Raw genomic sequence first — 18745 nt, 5'->3', positions numbered from 1 at the left:
CCTCGTCAGGCTGGGAGGAGCGTAGAGAGGAAAGGTCCGCTTAGAGAGGAAAGGTCCCCTTTTTTCAATTTTTTTTTTTTTTTTCATTTATTTGATGTCGGTTAACCCCAAAATTGGGGGAAGTGCCTTGGTATATAGATTATTATTATTACTCGCTAAGCTACAACCCTAGTTGGAAAAGCAAGATGCTATAAGCCCAGGGGCTCCAACAGGGAAAATAGCTCAGTGAGGAAAGGAAACAAAGAAAAATAATATATTTCAAGAACAATGACATTTGAATAAATATTTCCTGTATAAACTATCATGGTTTTAGCATAATGTGAAGAGCGTAACAAATGTGATCACACAAGGTCGTTGTACTAACAAGGGACTCAGGAAGCATTTAGCGGCTACTAATTATTTGTCTATTGAGTTATTTAACTAATGTTTTTCAATAGCATTTTAAGATTCATAAATTAATGATTTATTTTTTTTCCACAGAACATTAAGATTATTATGTAAGGTATTAAAACTTTGCTCTTAGAATATGAATATTTTTTAGGTGTTGGATGATGTGAGACGTGTTGTGGCCCAAGGAGATTATGTTCCAAGAGACCCAAGAGAACTTTGTAACAGGCTTTTTCACACTGTGTATATGGCTACGGAAAACTCGTCTGCTGAGACAAAATCTCGAGCTAAGCTTCTTGCTCAACAAATAGGAAGGTAATAATATTTTTGCCTGTTTAAACATTATCATTTTTCTAAATCAGGTCATAGCCGAAGTTCTGTAATCCAGTCTAGATTCACAGAATTAAATTTCTAACTTTTGCAATGAGAAATGCTACTAATTTGTAAATACTGCATAAGAATGCATTAACCCGTTTTCTAAGTGACTTGTATGAAATCAGAATTTTTTCCTTAAATATCTCCTGCATGTATGTTCAATGTGACGAGAAATGTAAAAAGAGCATGGAAGTCTTCAAATATAAAAATAATTGAATGACAAGTGTGCGGTGAGCACTGCATATTTGTCATTTCAGAAAGCTTTTCTTATTTTAATTAGGGTAAGCCAAAATGCCAAGTTGGTAAAGTGAATTGAGTGCTAAATTTCTATTTAGATAGAAGCAGAACAGTCATTGAGATGAGTTATATCATACCATCAAATAAGGTTTTTTCTTACATCCCAAGCTCCATAATATAGTCTTGGTCTTATTGGAACAAGATGGTATGGTTAGTGCTTTTGACATTAGAGTATTTTGTTGTTTCCTCTGGTTCAGGATCTACTTGGGATTGTGTTGGTATGTGTTTTCTAACAGTGCCTTGGGCCAAGTGTTCAAGGAACTAGGGTTTCCAGAACCCACAGGTGTCTAGACAGTCTGGAAGGCTCGTGGCTCTATCTCTGACACAGCCGCAGAGTCTTGGTAGTAGAGAACGAAATCTTTGAACAGGTATGCTCATCGGTCTTCTGATTGACATACAACATTTTCTGGAACATATGGCAAAAGTCGGATTCTTCTCTACTCCTTGTCTCTGCGGCCTGTATCCTTGGTGCTTTTGGGGCTGGACTTGGTCAGTCACCATAGCTATCTTCTCCAATCTTCCAGGCTGCTGTTCCTCAAGTGTGGGTATAGTCAGATGGTGACTATGGTGAAAATGGGTTTGGTCCTTCCTAGTGCTTCAGTCCACATTTCTGTTGGATGCATTTTGTCTTGAAGCAAGAGTCTCAGATCTCTTTATTTCAACAGAGATGTTCTCAAGAACTCACTTTTAAGTTAGATCGATCCAGGAAGTAAGTGTTAAGTCTGCTACCTCTCTCTTCTGGAGTGAGGCTGTTCCACAAACTAATTCTGTGATGAGTTAGTTTGGCTTGCTTTGGAAGCCATTGTGAGGATAACATCCATCAGTTTTCCTTGAAGTACATCCTCTTTTCCTCCATGGAAAGTTAAACCAATCCAAGGTTATACTGTGGACAGGCTGTAAATCCATAGGTGTTCACTAGTGTGTTCAACCATGTTCTCACCCTAGGACATCTCACTTGTGCATTTTTGGATGTATTTTGATGATTTGGATACTCACATAGTCAAAGCTCTTTGGGCTGAGGACCTGAACTTGTTGATACTAACTTGTCTTAGTAAATTCAGGGAGGTACCATGCAGTTCATGTGTGCAGGAATATTTCAGCTGTGGCATTAGTTCTTGGTTACCTGGTGTCCTCTGAAAGTCACTTCTTTTGTGAAGCAACTACTTTGGCTGCGTACACATGTCTTTCATCTTTCCCTAATAGGATGTGAGAGACACTTTCTTGTTTGTGTGATGACAGGTACTTCATGGTGTTTTTCTGATTTCTCCTGAGATTTTCTACACTTGGACGTCTTGAGGGAGCTATGATGGTACGTTTGGAAGCTCAGTCCTTCTCAGGTGGACAATGAGAACTAGGCTCATCTGCAAACTTGTTCTCTTGAGGAGCATTCCAGTTGCAGTACCTCTGATCACTCTTCAGGATAAGATGGTAGTTCTAAGTAGTGTTGTTCCCCAATATACTCATAGTTATTATAGGTATACGAGTTGGTCCTTCGCCACATCCTCAAGTGGTAGCCAACCAAGTGCATTCCAAGCAGGTGGAATGTACTGAGGGACTACTTATTCATCAGAGGTAAGTTTCAGCTGTGGAAGGTCCCTACTTTTATGGAGAAAAGGCTCTTTGTGGAGTTTATCTTTAGTATTGATGGCTCGAGGTCTGGCTAAGCAAGAAGTTGCCTTTTTTCTCCATGTAAGACTGAATGGCTGAGGGCCCAACCAAGTGAACTTCAAGTCTCAGGTCAACTATGGTAACTTTATTAGCCAATGTCAAGGAACTTCCTTCACTTAGACCCTTCCAGGTCATACAAACAGATAAACAGCAATCTCTCACTTAGTCAAAAGTTTGTGCTTCTCATTTTCAGTGTCAACGGTGATTTTTATAGGCATGACACAATTTCCCTGTGTATATTCCATAGGATAAGTACCATTAGGCCTAGGAAGATATGTTTAAGATTAATTTAATTTTGCCTCATGAGTTCTTCTAAGTCTAGAATCCCCAATTAGAGTGTGATCTGGGTCTCAAAAAGAAGCTTATATGCTGAAGTGCTCTCCTTTTTATCCCTAGAAAGAACTTGTCGATTCTCAGGTAATGACGTCTGGAATCTGGTGCATCAAATCCTCCTTTCACTCTACTTCGGGTATTATCCAGAGGTCATTTGCGACTTGGTTTCTTTTCTAACCTGTAGGGGTTGCTCACTTGTCATGTAACCTCCCTCTTTATAGCAATTTGTCTTTGGTATGAAGATGGCATCAGTCTGGGGAAGGTGATTGAGTGACTGGGAATACCTTTCCTTCTTGGATTCTCTTTTAGGGGCAGCAGCCGTGCTGAATATGAGCCAGGATTACATGAATATCAGGCAGGTTACATGGTAGATCATCATTTTAGGCCTAGCTTGGAAGAATTGATCCCTCCATCTTTTTATTTAACAAGGAAGGAGGATGGCAATAGAGTTGTCTCCCAACTCCATACTTACATAGCAAGTGGCTTTGATAACTGTCTGACATTTTCTCCTTTTTGTTAAGCAAGAATACTACCATTTTTCCTTGCTTGAGTTTTCCTCTCAAACTAATTGTTGTATAGGACTTAACAGCCTCTATATCCAATATGATTGGTTGAATAGGATGTTATTGGAGTTAACATTCCTCATTCTCAGCCTGGATTCGAAAAGATAATAGTGCATATCTTAACGGAAATGAACCTTAACCATTCGGTTCAGAGGTACAACTTTATGCCAACAAGTGAGTCTCCTTTATTAAGGACAAATGTTTTCACTTATGTAGGAACAAGTTGAAAGTTATGAAATTAATTTGTATATTTAATAGTTATTGAAGCTTGAGTCCTTTAAGGAAACCTCTCTCTCTCAATCACCTCTAAAGTACCATGGCTGTATAGAACAGTGAATAGCCTATCTCTTTCTTGCCAACAACTACATTGTAATCAGGCTTTGGTGACAATTTTAGCTATACCAGTAAGAAATTCCTATATCAAAGAACATTTATTTGCATACTAAGGAAATTTACAAATGAATTCTAAATTTTCCTACTTTCCCTCCACTTTATGTGCAAAGAATAGAATTCTCTTGTATACTCAATTTTTTTTAATGAGGCGCATTTGCACCGACTCGCAGCGTGCCCTTTCAGCTCGGAAAAGCTTCCTGCTATCTGATTGGTTAGAATTTTCTTCTCTAACCAATCAGCGAGCAGGAAACTTTTCCGAACTAAAAGGGCACCCCTGCGAGTTGGTGCAAATCTGCCCCACTAAAAAGAATTGACTATAGTTACTAGAGATGCTTTTACCTAAAATAGAAACTTGGCACTGTTAATTCATGTTCCCTGGGAATTAAGCATGAATAAGCTTTGAATTTTGCATTATGGGATATGATAATTACTTTATATGTATCGTGAAGTGTTATTTTATGTATGATTTATGTACAGTACATGAATTTTGCCCCTGGATGATCTTGTACAGTAATTATTTAAAAAAAGAAATTGTACATGTATAACAGATTGGATTATCATTAGTTAGGTGATGATTATATTTTCATAATCATTTTTTTTCAGCTACCACATCCCAGTTCTTATTGATAGTATGGTGTCTGCAGCTCTAGGAATCTTTAGTGCAGCTACTGGTCATATACCGAAATTCAAAATTCGAGGAGGAACCATACGGGAAAATGTTGCTTTGCAAAATGTACAGGCCCGACTTAGGATGGTTTTAGCATATCTATTTGCCCAGGTATTCTTGTGGACCATATGGTGTACTACATTTAAATTTCTTATTTTTGCATGTTGGGTATTTAGAAGTCAAATATTTTAAGAGTGATATTTTTTTCTAAACATTGCATTGAAGCCCTGGTGTTCATGACATTGTTAATTTTCATTCCAGTATGAAGCATTGATTTATAAGTGTCTTTGTTTTCTGGTTTTGGCAGCTAGATTACTTTTATAATCAAAATGCCTTTAGGTCTGAAATGATGAAGGGCACTTTCTAGAGAAAGAGATACAATGATTTTGGATGTCTCAAAGACTTTTTAGTCCATCCTCGGAGGCCATTTGCTCTCGTAGAGAATGAATTAGTTTAAACGTTTGGAGTTTTTATGATCTTGTCTAACTTATTCTTGAATTCATTTACCGCGTTACTGTTTACTACTTCTGCTAGGAGTCTGTTCCATGTATTTTCTATTTTGTATGTAAACCATTTTACCCCGAATGGACGTACTGGTACATTTCACAAAACTCATCCCTTTACCCCCATGGACGTACCGGTACGTCCTTGCAAAAAACGGCTAATTACATTTTTTTTGCATATTTTTGATAACTTTTTGAGAAACTTCAGGCATTTTCCAAAAGAATGAGACCAACATGACCTCTCTATGACAAAAATGTATTGCAAAATATGCTTGAAAAAAAAATGCCTGGGGGTTAAGGGTTGGAAAGTTCCAAATAGCTTTGGGGTAAAAGGGTAAAGAAATTACCACATTGAGTGGTGTAGTATCTTTTCAATTCCAGTTTGTATCTGTTACCACTGGACTGATTTGTGGTAAAAGTAAAGAGGTTGTTGTAGTCTACATTTATTATTCCTTTAAGAATTTTGAATGCCTCTTATCAAATGTCCCCTTAATTTTCGAGTTTGTAGATAAAATAAGATCAAAGGTTCCATTCTCAGTCCATATCCAAATAGTCTTCGTGTTGGAACTAATATGGTGGCCCTAGCTTGTACTACTTCCAGTCTATCTATATCCTCCTGAATACTTGGAGCCTAAAATTGGACTCTGTATTGTAGATGGGGTCTTACTAGTGATGTGTACAGCTGCTGTACAGTTTCTTTGTTTCTGTATTTTAATTCTCTCCTTATATAACCTATTAGTTTTTGCATTTTTTATCAACATTTATGCTCTGTTTGGTGAACTATAAGTCTTTGCTAATAATAATGCTAAGATCTTCCTCCTGGTCCACACTTTGTATTTCATTACTCAGCATTAAGTAATCTGTGGGTTTCTATAATATGTGTGCATAACTTGCATTTTTCAATATTTAACTTAGCCGGTGATTATATAGCTGCAACTCTGTTGCTCGACAGACAACTCTACGGAAAAACTCGCCAGCGATCGCTACACAGGTTGCGGGTGTGCCCAACAGCGCCATCTGTCGACCAGATACCCAGCTCTCAATGTAAACAAAGACTCAATTTTCTCTCTGTCGAGGTGTCGACAAGACGTACTTTACTCGCTGTTGCTAAACTGGAGTTTTTCACATCTATTTGGTGAAGTACTATATTCTAGTTTTGAGACGGAAGTGTGTTTAGGCTTTTAGTATTATCTTATCACGTTATAGATTTTCCTCTATATATTTTATATCTCTCCGCCTTTATTAGGCCTCTTCGATTAACTTTCCATTTATTATAAACATATAAAAATAAATTTTAATGTTTTGTTTATATGCGACCTTTCCTGAGAGTAGGCGGTCCTAACTTGGGAACCGAAGTTAATCAACGTTGAGCCCTTTATATCGTAATTAGCTTTTTAAGAGCTAAGGATTTAAAACTTTTTAAATGTAATATTTTATGAAAGAATTTCTTTGATAGTCTTCGTACTGTTTTCAAAGATGAACTAACGTTTAGTTTATTTATGCTACGCAGTTGTTGACGTTCAGGACGTTCAACATGCGCTCTATCGTTACGATAGAGAGAGAGTGTATCACGGTTTCACTTTGCAGTAAGAGTAAATCGATTCTGACGTTTTGTTCATTCTTTCTTAGCTTAAATGTTTTAAATTCTATTTTAAAGGAACTTTTTTGAAAAACCTTTCAGTTTTTTCCTTTAGTCAAATAACATGTTTTTTTGACGAAATATAATTGGGCTCTTCTCTTAGGTGCGAAATCAAGAGAGAAAGAGAGAGATAGAGACGGAGGGAGAGAGAGGAGAGAAAACGTTCCGTTCAAGCGGGTAACGTTGTTCTCGAGTTACTCTCATCCCTAGTCGCTGTACGGGGAGGAAGGATAAAACGTTTTTAGTTTTTTATTCTCGTCCCCAGGCTATGTGCGGTGAGAGATTGAAAACGTAGTTATATGAACTAGTGTTTAGTCTCTTTCCCAGCCACTGATTTTTTTATCTTAAAATATGTTTTCTGTTTTTTGCTGGTATTAATGAGCTTGCATTATACGACTGATTTCGCAATTACTACCTTTTAATGAAGGGTAGAATTGCGTGTTTCAGGTAGAAATCAGTAAAAGTTTCGATTTCAGTGAAATAAGTGCAAAACAGAAAATCGAAGTGATAAAGTGATATGCGCAAAGTGTTACAGTGTTGCGTCCGAGGGTTCGTCTGTTCGTGCCTGTCGTTCACCTAGTCCGGGACCTCTTGCATGCTCCCAAGCCCAGGGGAGAAGTAATGTCAAACGACTTATGGGTTCGAGAGGCCTTGATCAACGAACAGACGTTTTCCCTCTATGGTATCGGGTGTATCTTACCAAGATCTCCCCTACCATAAGACGAGAGAGACGTTGTTTCTCCTCGTCATCCGAAGGCTTTTCGCATAAGAAACCTGTCACAAGGTTTCGAAGCCCTTAAGCGAAAGTCAGTCCTTTCAGGACAGGTCCAGCGTCCTGGTTACAACCATTAGGACAGCTCTGACCCTATGCAGTCATCGGATAACTGCTCGCCGCCTAACAAAAGCGTGACACAGACTCCGAGAGTCTTTTTTTGTTGGCAAAGTGTTGCGGTCACAGACGTTACCCTCGTCTCTTACCACAACCATTTCCGTTGATCCTTAATGGGTTGTATGGCAAGACATGCAGTATATGCTTGCCTCCCTTATGGAAGACTATTCTGCCGATTAGTCCGTTGAGTCTAGCCGTTTATCTCATCGATATCCTGGCTTTCAGCCAACCTAACGTTCCTTTGTGCTTACTGTTGACGTTGGCGTAGCTTAGTCACGTCAGTCAGGTTGTTGAGAACCACACTCGATGCGGTCTCGTGTGGTTTTTCAGCCGCATTTGGACGTTAGGCCACTTGCTGAAGCTCCTGTTGACGTTCAAGACGTTCACTAACAATCGGAGTTGACTTGTTTTGACGTTGTGCGTCAACCTCCGCATTCTAGAGTTGTTTTGACTGCTCAGTCTAGGCAGTCAAAGCAGTCTCGAGTGGACGCTGTGCGTCCTCACGCACCTGTTGTGGTTGACAGTTCAGTTGTTGACAGTTCACAGACTGTCAAGCAGTTACATGACGTTGCGTTCTGGTCCGCTACTAATGCACCAGTGAGTGTGGACTCTGCTTGTAAAGCATTGCCACCACGGTAGGTCTCTCCCTTGCTTGAGACTCAGCTTTTATCGGACAAGGTTCCTGTAGATGAGGAAGTTGCTGTTCCCCCTCCTACTGATATTCCCTTGAGGACTCTGTCAGATGGAGAGGAGCCTAAAGCTGCTTAGCCCCCTATGGACTTTAATTAAATCATGATGATTTTTTTTAAGGATCTTTGTCCGGATCTTTTTGTAACTGCTGCTCCTCGTTCGCCTAAACGTCAGAGCTTACACTAGGCCTAGCTACTTCGAAGCCGTTGTTTTTAAGCTAGTGCTCTCTCGCTCTCCTAGAGAGCTTTACGTTGGCTAGGCGACTGGTTTTTCACCAGGAGGAGTTTGGGGGATACAGCCTTTGCTTTCCCTTCTTTTAAACTGGTTTATAGAGCGAGAGTCTGATATGACACGAGAGAAGTTCTCGGCTTGGGAGTTCATGCCTCTGCCCAGATAGACTTCTCAATTCTCGTAGACTCTCCCTGGCGCCTGGCCAGGAGACGCTCCAAGTTTTTTACAGGTCAACTTCACAGCTGTTTTCGAGCCTTTGAAGTTTTGCTGTACAATTATGTCATGCATAACAAGGCTTTCAGGGATGGTAAGCGGTACCGCCTCAGTCGCTAACCCCGTCTGTTGACGCACCTGCTCCCGTAGACCCTAAATGGGCTTTGCTGCAAGACATGCAGTCCAAGCTTGCGTCCTTGATAGAGGACTTTAATGCGGAGAAGGTTGCTACCGAACCTTCTGGCCAACAACCTTCCAACCGGTCGGTTGTGCGCCCTGTTGACGCTGAGGTAACCTACTCGCGTCTGCCAGTTGAGGTGGTTCCTCCACCGATGCGACCCAGTGTGGGTTGCCAGCCGCACATTGACGTTAAGCGATGCTCGGAGGTGGTTGTTGACGTTCAGGACGTTCAACAACCAGCAGAGGTGACTTGTTTTGACGCAGTGCGTCAACCTCAGCAACCCGGTAGGGTGTTGACTGCATAACCCAGACGGTCTAGACAGTCTCGGGTTGACGCTGTGCTTCCTCGCGCACCCATGGTTGTTGACAGTTCACAGACTGTGCAGCAGTTCCACGATGTTGCGTCCGGCTCCGTCACGCATGCACCAGTGCGACCGGACTCAGCGAGCCAGACGTTGCCCACTCCGTTGCCGTTTCCTCATCAGTTTTCGGATGAGGAACCCTCTGATGAGGACTTTGCTGAACAACAAGACGATCAGCCCCCAGAATAGATCAAGCCCTGCTATCCATCCAGAAGATGCTGAAGAAGGAACGCTGCTCAGTCAGGCTGTGGATGAGTCTGGTAGGGACGCTGTCATCCGTGGAACAATTTGTGTCACTAGGAAGACTACACCTCCGTCCTCTTCAATACCATCTAGCTTTTCACTGGAAAAAGGACAAGACGCTAGAAGCGGTCTCGATCCCGGTTTCCGAAAAGATAAAGTCTTGTCTGACTTGGTGGAAGGACAATATCAACCTAAGAGAGGGTCTTCCCCTGGCTGTTCAGACTCCCAACCACGTTCTCTTCTCGGACGCATCGGACGTGGGCTGGGGCGCGACACTAGACGGTCGGGAATGCTCAGGACTGTGGAACTCGAGTCAGAGGAGCATGCATATCAACTGCAAGGAGCTGTTGGCAGTACATCTGGCCTTGAAAAGCTTCAAGTCTCTCCTTCGAGGCAAAGTGGTGGAAGTTAACTCGGACATCACCACGGCCTTGGCGTACATCTCCAAACAAGGAGGTACCCACTCACTGACGTTGTACGAGATCGCAAGGGACCTGCTCATCTGGTCAAAAGGTCAAGACATCTCCCTAATAACGAGGTTCATCCAAGGCGACTTGAACGTCATAGCAGATTGTCTCAGTCGGAAAGGGCAAGTAATTCCAACCAAATGGACCCTCCACAAGGATGTGTGCAAGAGACTTTGGGCCACTTGGGGTAAAACCATCCATAGATCTCTTTGCAACCTCACTGACCAAGAGGCTTCCAATCTATTGCTCTCCAGTCCCGGACCCAGCAGCAATACATATAGATGCTTTCCTCCTAGATTGGTCACATCTGGATCTCTACGCATTCCCACCGTTCAAGATTGTCAACAAGGTACTGCAGAAGTTCGCCTCTCACGAAGGGACAAGGTTGACGTTAGTTGCTTCCCTCTGGCCCGCGAGAGAATGGTTCACCGAGATACTTCGATGGTTAGTAGACGTTCCCAGTAGTCTTCCTCTAAGGGTAGACCTTCTACGTCAGCCACACGTAAAGAAGGTACTCCAAAGCCTCCACGCTCTTCGTCTGACTGCCTTCAGACTATGGAAAGACTCTCGAGAGCTAGAGGCTTTTCGAAGGAAGCAGCCAGTGCGATTGCTAGAGCAAGGAGAGCGTCTTCCATTAGAGTCTACCAATCGAAGTGGGAAGTCTTCCGAGACTGGTGCAAGTCAGTTTCTGTATCCTCGACCAGTACCTCTGTAGCTCAAATAGCTGTTTTTCTCTTATACCTGAGAAAAGGACGATCCCTTTCAGCTCCCACTATCAAGGGCTACAGAAGCATGTTGGCATCGGTCTTCCGGCATAGAGGCTTAGATCTTTCCAAACATAAAGATCTGCAAGACCTCCTTAAGTCTTTTGAGACCACCAAAGAGCGTCGTTTGGCTACCCCTGGATGGAATTTAGACGTGGTACTAAGATTCTTCATGTCAGACAGGTTGGAGCCGTTACAATCAGCCTCCCTGAAAGATCTCACTCTTAAGACTCTTTTCCTGGTATGCTTAGCCTCGGCTAAAAGAGTCAGTGAGATTCATGCCTTCAGCAAGAACATCGGATTTTCGTCAGAAAAAGCCACTTGTTCGCTACAACTTGGTTTTCTAGCCAAAAATGAGCTGCCTTCTCGGCCTTGGCCTAAATCTTTCGATATCCCCAGCTTATCGGAGATCGTAGGCAATGAACTAGAAAGAGTCTTATGCCCTGTTAGAGCTCTTAAGTTCTATTTAAAGCGTACTAAACCTTTACAAGGCCAATCTGAAGCTTTATGGTGTTCAGTTAAGAAACCATCCTTGCCTATGTCAAAGAATGCTTGGTCAGACTTTATCAGATTGTTAATACGAGAAGCTCATTCACATCTGAGTGAGGAAGACCGAACTTTGCTTAAGGTGAAGACGCACGAAGTTAGAGCTGTAACAACTTCCGTGGCCTTTAAGCAAAATATATCTCTGCAAAGTATAATGGACGCAACCTATTGGAGAAGCAAGTCAGTGTTCGCGTCATTTTACTTGAAAGATGTCCAGTCTCTTTACAAGAACTGCTACACACTGGGACCATTCGTAGCAGCGAGTGCAGTAGTGGGTGAGGGCTCAACCACTACAATTCCCTAATTCCTTATCCTTTTAATCTGTCACTTGAAATGTTGTTTTTTATGGGTTGTCCGGAAGGCTAAGAAGCCTTTCGCATCCTGGTTGATTTGGCGGGTGGTCAAAGTCATTTCTTGAGAGCGCCTAGATTAGGGGTTTGATGAGGTCCTGTTGTATGGGTTGCAACCCTTGATACTTCAGATCCTAGGGGTCGATCAGCATCCTAAGAGGATCGCGAGGCTCCGTAAGGAAGACGTACTTAAAAGGCAGAGTAATTGTTCAAGTCGACTTCCTTACCAGGTACCTATTTATTTTGTTTTTGTTATTTTGATAACTTCTAAAATGAAATAAAAAACTCTTAGCTCATAAAAGTGTAAACATATATTACTGGTCTCTACCCACCATCCTGGGTGTGAATCAGCTATATAATCACCGGCTAAGTTAAATATTGAAAAATGTTATTTTGATTATAAAATAAATTTTTGAATATACTTACCCGGTGATTATAAATTAAATGACCCTCCCTTCCTCCCCAATAGAGACGCAGTGGGACGAGGAGAAAATTGAGTCTTTGTTTACATTGAGAGCTGGGTATCTGGTCGACAGATGGCGCTGTTGGGCACACCCGCAACCTGTGTAGCGATCGCTGGCGAGTTTTTCCGTAGAGTTGTCTGTCGAGCAACAGAGTTGCAGCTATATAATCACCGGGTAAGTATATTCAAAAATTTATTTTATAATCAAAATAACATTTCCCACAGTTCAAAGGCATTTGTCATTTTCTGGACCATTCTCCTAACTTGATTAGATCTTCTCTTAAGGCTTCTATGTCTTCTGAGTTCACAGCGTTTATGCCTAGTTTACTATCATCGGCAAATTTAGCTATTCTACTCGTTAATCATAAATTTATGTCATTAATGTAAATCAGAAATAGTAATGGGCCAAAGACGGATCCTTGTGGTACTCCGCTCGTAAGAGCTGCCAACTCTGAGGCTTCTCCATTGATTGTGACTCTCTTTTCTGTTTGTTAGCTAATCTTCAATCCATTCAGCTGGTTCATCAATGATGTCTAGTGCTCTAATTTAAACCATTAATTTTTTATGATGGATATTGTTAAAAGCCTTTTGAGGGTCTAGGTATATGATGTCTATTCTCCTGCTTGTGTCGTAAATGCTAAACACTTTGTGGAAAAATTCCAACAGATTTTTCACAGATCTCGTTTGTCTAAAACCATGTTGGCTGTCTAACAAAAGATTGGTTTTTCTCTATATGTTCTTCAATTGAATCTACTATAATTGATTAAAAAATTTTGCAAGGCGCTGAAGTTAGACACACAGGTCTGTAATTGTCAGGTTCTTCTTTTGGTCCCTTCTAGTAGATTGGAGGAACATTGCCATCCTTGTGGTGCCTTTCTTTCCTTGGCTGTCTTTCGGAAATTTTTTAAAAGTGTGCGATTATCTCTTCTAGTTCTATGATTTATCTTGGATGAATATCTTCTGGGCCTGGTGACTTGGATATATAGTACCAAATCCCTTTATTTTCTTTTTGACATCTTCCATTGTAAATGCGATTCTGTTTAGTGCTTGTGGCCCTTCATATTTGAAAGCGGCTACAGGAAGGGTCGTTGATTCTTTCATAGTGAATACGGTTGTGAAATATGCATTCATCAGTTGGTCTTTTTCCAAATCCTATGTTATGAGATTGCCCTGAGTCTCTTAATGGGCTAATGTTGTTTTTAATTGAATTTCTACTGTAAAATTATGCAAAACATTCTTTCAGGTTTTCTTTTCAAGCTAAAATCACTCTTTTCTTTTTATTGATCTTGGCATTTCTAAATAGTTTATCTACATTTCTGCTTAGCTTTTTCTTTGTTCATGTTTGATCATTTTTGTTATCGGTATTAGTATGTTCTTGTTTGCTTTGCTATTGTAACCCATGTATATATGATATTTAAATTGATATTTTCTTGAATATGTTTGGCATAGACTATTCTTAGAAGTTAAAATTTTTACGATTGTGCTTTCAGTATATATTGAAAAAAGGCAGTATTGAGCTAAAAGTGTTTAGAATAAGCCCAGCGAATATTTACTATCAGATTAAGAATTGCAAATATAGTTTTTTTTATATATTACAGAAAACAGTAAATGTTAATTTATCCTTTGGTAGGTTTTTGTTAATATACGGTTCATCAGAATTTCCATCAAACAATATCAAGCTTAAGGATTGTATGTTACGTGCCTGCTTATGATTAGAGCTTTTTTATTTGTTTCATTTGAAAAAACTATATTTGTTTCATTTCAATGTTAGGATTGTACCAATTTAAAATTAAAAGTTGAATTATATTTTTCCATTCGATTCTGCTAAACGTTTTTCTTTAAACATCCATACTGTGTAATTTTAACTGAATATATTACAGTAATTAGCTTTTTTTAATAAGATTTATAACACTTATTAATTGTAATGTACTTACATAATTCATTTTCTATCGTTCATACATTGGATTTGATTCTAGTTGATGCTTTGGGTCCGAGGAAGACAGGGAGGTCTCCTTGTCTTAGGGTCAGCAAATGTTGATGAAGCCCTTCGTGGATACATGACCAAGTACGATTGTAGCTCCGCTGATATTAATCCAATCGGAGGATTTGCAAAGAATGATCTGAAGAAATTTCTACTTCTTGCAAAGGATAGGTAAGAACAGATTGTTTGCACCTTTTATTTCTGTTCTTCACATTTTGATAGACTTGAAATACATTCATTATAGGGGGTTAATACATACTGTGCCTTTCATGGCATAGTGTATATTATTGTAATGTAGTTAACAAAAGTAAATGGACATAAGTGTCTTTTTTTTTAAGAGTCAGTTTAGCTCCAGCACATTAGTTTTTGCTTTTAAATTTTCTTTTTAGCTTTACTTTGCTCCAGTTTTTACCTTTATATCTAGAACAAATCTTCCAGCAAGTTGCGGAGTCTAGAAATGGGACGACTTGATCTTGAACTCGCTTACAATAACTAGCAAGAAGGCTTAGCATTAAAATTCTAATTTGTTTTGATGACTTACCTGAAGTTCATTCCTATTTCTTCAAAGAATAAATTTTCCATTTGGTTCAAAGAATTATTGACTATACTGTCACAGTGTATGGTTTATCCCCAGAATTTTGGGTTGGGGGTTGAGAGTATGTGTTAGATCTTTATGAAGTATGTTCTGAAGTATTTCAAAACGAAGTTTTTCAATGTCATGATAGTGTCATATAGGCTCTGCCTATTCACCAATCTTGTTTTCATTATCTTGGTTTACGCTGTTTAATACGGATGCAACTACCAGCGTTTCTCTTGCTCTTTACCCACTCCATTGGGAACTGTAAGATACATCAGTTTAATGTGTGTTGCTGTTAAATCCTCAATGCAGAGCTGTTTGTAGCTTACGTTTTGCCTTATGAATGCTGGCTTTATTTTTTCAGGTGTAGACAGTATATTTTAAGAATGTAATGCTTGCTCTTGGAGTTGCTGGTATTGAATTTTCATGGAAAAGTTTGATTTAACTTACTTTCTATCCCTTCTTTTAGTGAGCTAATACTTTTTCCTTTGGGCCACAGTTTCTTTTATCGTTACTAATTTTTTATAATATATATACAAATTTATTAGTCTCCCTACCTTTCAAGTTTTGATGGAATCATTGGGATTTTGTAAATGTTGGTCTTTCAAAGAAATGGGAGTCTGTATTTCCCAGTCATTATTTATTTATTTATTTTTTTCAATATTAATCTTACCCATTGATCATGTAGCTGCAGCTCTGCTGCCCGACAGAAAAAACCTACGGGCGGAATACGCCAGCGATCGCTATACAGGTGGGGGTGTACATCAACAGCGCCATCTGTCGAGTAGGTACTCAAGTACTTCTTGTCAACACAGAACCAATTTTCTCTCTGTCGTGCCACCGGCAAGACCTACTTGATACGCTGTTGTTTTCTGGAGTTGATTTTCACGTTATTTAGTGAAGTATTCTCTCTAGTTATTAGCTTTCGCTGTGCAGAAGTTATCCTCAATACTTTCTCACTTTCATTGATTAGATTTTGGATTATTTGTTGACGACTTGGATAGATTTTGGATTTCCCCCCTTTGACTAATTCAAGATGTCTGACCCTACTCAAGTCCCCAAGTACAGGAAGTGTAGCGCTAGGGACTGTTCTAGGCGTCTTCCGAAGGCCTCTATCGATCCGCACACCGTTTGTTCCAATTGTAGGGGTAAAGCCTGTCAATTGGAAGATCGATGTGAGGAATGCGCTGGGCTTTCGGAATTCGATTTTCAAGAATTCCTTAAGTATGCACGTAGGCTAGAGAAGGATAGGATCAGGAGGAGTTTGTCTCGCTCTATTGATTTTTCCTCTCCCCATGCCCCACAACCTATTCCTTCCCCTGTAGTGGTTACACCCGACCCTCCTACTAGCTCTCATCAACCTTCGATGGCGGATATGATGCGTGCCATTCAGGCTCTTGGTGAGAGAGTTGAGTCATTAGCGAATGACCGCAATCAACTCATGGCTGACGTCAGGGAGTTGAAAGGTAAAAGTGCAGTGGGAAGTGAAGTGAGTGTCAGTGCAGTGAAAAGTGTCAGTGTTACGCATGAGGGTGCGTCTGTTCGTGCCTGTCGTCCTCCCAGTCCGGGACCTCTTGCAAGCTCCCAAGCCCAGGGGAGAAGCAATGTCGTACGACCAAAGGGTTCGACAGGCCTTGATCAGCGGACAGACGTTCCCTCCGTGGTTGAGGACGTATCTTGCCGAGATCGTCCCACCCTCAAACAGACGAGTGAGCCCATTCATTCCTCGTCTGCGGAAGAGGTTTCTCGACAGAAACGCTGGACCAAGGTCTCACGACCTCTCAAGCGCAAGGTCCCTTCCGAGCGAGTCCAACGGCCCAGGTGTAGCCACTGGGTCAGTTCGGACTCGCCGCAGTCCTCCGAAGACTGCACACCTCCCAAGAGAGGTAGAGTGGTTCCGCAGCAGGCAATCACTCCGTCTGTTGCCGCACCAGCCGCTGTAGACCCTAAGTGGTCTTTGCTGCAGTCTATGCAGACTCAGCTAGCTTCCTTCATGCAGGAGTATCGTGCTGAGAAGGTTGACGCTGCACCCGTTAGCCTACAACCTGCCACGGTTGTGCGCCCAGCTGACACTGCGGCTGCCTGCTCCCACACTCCGGCTGTTAGAGCTCCACCACCTATGCGCAGTCGACCCTGCCAGACGCATGTTGACGTTAGCCGACGTGCGGCACCCTCCGTTGACGTGCGTGAGCTACCGCATCAGCAGGAAGGTGGAGTCAAGCTGCCGTGTTTTGACGCGGTGCGTCAGTCTCCGCAACCCACGGTGGTCCCCACCACGCACCACCACTCCGCTTTGGTTGTTGCCAGCTCTCAGACTGACCAACAGCGGCATGACGTTGGATCCAGTGCAGCTACGCATGCACCCGTGCTGCCGGATTCAGCCGTTCAGCTTTTATCTCCTCCTTTGCCGCTTCCTCCTCAGCATTCGGATGAAGGAATCTCTGATGACGACGAAGCTGCGCATTTGGACGACCAACACTCCGACATAGATGAACCCAAGACTATGCCTCCCTCCTTAGACTTTAGGAAAGTCCTTGCCCTGTTTAAGGAGTTGTATCCGGACCGGTTTGTGTCTGCAGCTCCACGCTCACCTCCCTCTGAGTTCGCTTTAGGCATGCAGTCAGCAGCTCCTGCCTTTACGAAGCTCGTACTCGCTCGCTCGTCCAAGAGAGCTTTAAGGGTACTGGGAGAGTGGTTGCAGGCCAAGAAGCAACTTGGGAAGACATCCTTCATGTTTCCCCCAGCCAAGCTTGCTTCCAGATCTAGCGTCTGGTATGCCACGGGAGAGGTTCTCGGCTTGGGAGTTCCTGCCTCTGCCCAGGGCGACTTCTCAAGTCTGGTAGACTCTCCCCGCAGACTGGCTATGAGACGCTCCAAGATTTGCTGGACTTCTTCGGACATGGACCATCTTTTGAAGGGAGTTTTCCGTGCGTTCGAGATCTTTAACTTCCTGGACTGGTGTTTGGGAGCGTTGAGCAGGAAGACCTCCCCTTCGGATAAGGATTCTGCCATGCTCATCATGTCCTGCATGGACAAAGCCATACGGGATGGGTCTGGCGAGCTTGCGGCTTCTTTCGTGTCTGGAGTTCTCAAGAAGCGGGATCACCTTTGCTCCTTCTTGTCGGCGGGAGTCACCCCATGTCAGAAGTCAGAACTGATGTTTGCTCCGCTATCGAAGTGTCTCTTTCCTGAAGAGTTGATCAAGGGGATTGCCGCCTCGTTGATCCAGAAAGACACTCATGACCTGGTGGCGTCATCCGCACGTAAAGTCACAGCTTTACCTTCCGTGCCTAGACCTAGGATGGACACACCAGCGTCTAGGTTCATTCCGCCCTTTCGTGGCAGAGCCTCCAGCAGAGGAGGTACTCGTGCCGATAGTCAACGTGGCAACAAGAAGAAGGGTTCCAAGTCCTCAAGAGGCAGAGTCTGACTGCCACCTTCTTCAGACAGCAGTGGGAGCCAGGCTCAAGAACTACTGGCAGGCCTGGGAGAACAGGGGTGCAGACGCACAGTCTGTGAAGTTACTCAGAGAGGGGTACAGGATTCCATTCTTGCGCAAGCCCCCTCTAGCAACAACTCCCATCGACCTCTCTCCCAGGTACAGAGAGGAGGACAAGAGGCTAGCTTTACAGCAAGAGGTGTCTCTCTTGCTACAAAAGGGAGCGGTAGTCATAGTCCGGGACCATCAATCCCCGGGCTTCTACAACCGTCTCTTCTTAGTGGCGAAGAAGACAGGAGGGTGGAGACCGGTGCTAGACGTCAGTGCTCTAAATGTCTTTGTCACCAAGCAGACGTTCACCATGGAGACGACGAAGTCGGTTCTAGCATCGGTCAGGAAGGAAGACTGGATGGTCTCGTTAGACCTAAAGGACGCGTACTTTCACGTCCCCATCCACCCAGATTCCCAACCTTTTCTAAGGTTCGTTTTTGGGAAGGTGGTATACCAGTTCCAAGCCCTGTGCTT

General features: G+C 42.2%; 1 protein-coding gene across 1 annotated transcript in view; it reads left to right on the top strand.

The window, feature by feature from the left end:
* LOC137652472 (glutamine-dependent NAD(+) synthetase-like) overlaps positions 1 to 18745 on the top strand; it is a 69361-nt gene that overhangs the window by 37112 nt on the left and 13504 nt on the right. The window contains exons 9-11 of the mRNA XM_068385860.1: positions 542 to 702; positions 4620 to 4794; positions 14200 to 14375. Of these exons, the coding sequence (XP_068241961.1) occupies positions 542 to 702; positions 4620 to 4794; positions 14200 to 14375 (512 nt within the window). The remainder of the gene's footprint in view (positions 1 to 541; positions 703 to 4619; positions 4795 to 14199; positions 14376 to 18745) is intronic.

The sequence above is a fragment of the Palaemon carinicauda genome, chromosome 13, assembly GCF_036898095.1.
Source record: "Palaemon carinicauda isolate YSFRI2023 chromosome 13, ASM3689809v2, whole genome shotgun sequence".
NCBI classification, from domain to species: domain Eukaryota; kingdom Metazoa; phylum Arthropoda; class Malacostraca; order Decapoda; family Palaemonidae; genus Palaemon; species Palaemon carinicauda.
Note: the sequence above shows the minus strand (reverse complement) of the source record. Positions and strands in the feature narration are given on the sequence as shown.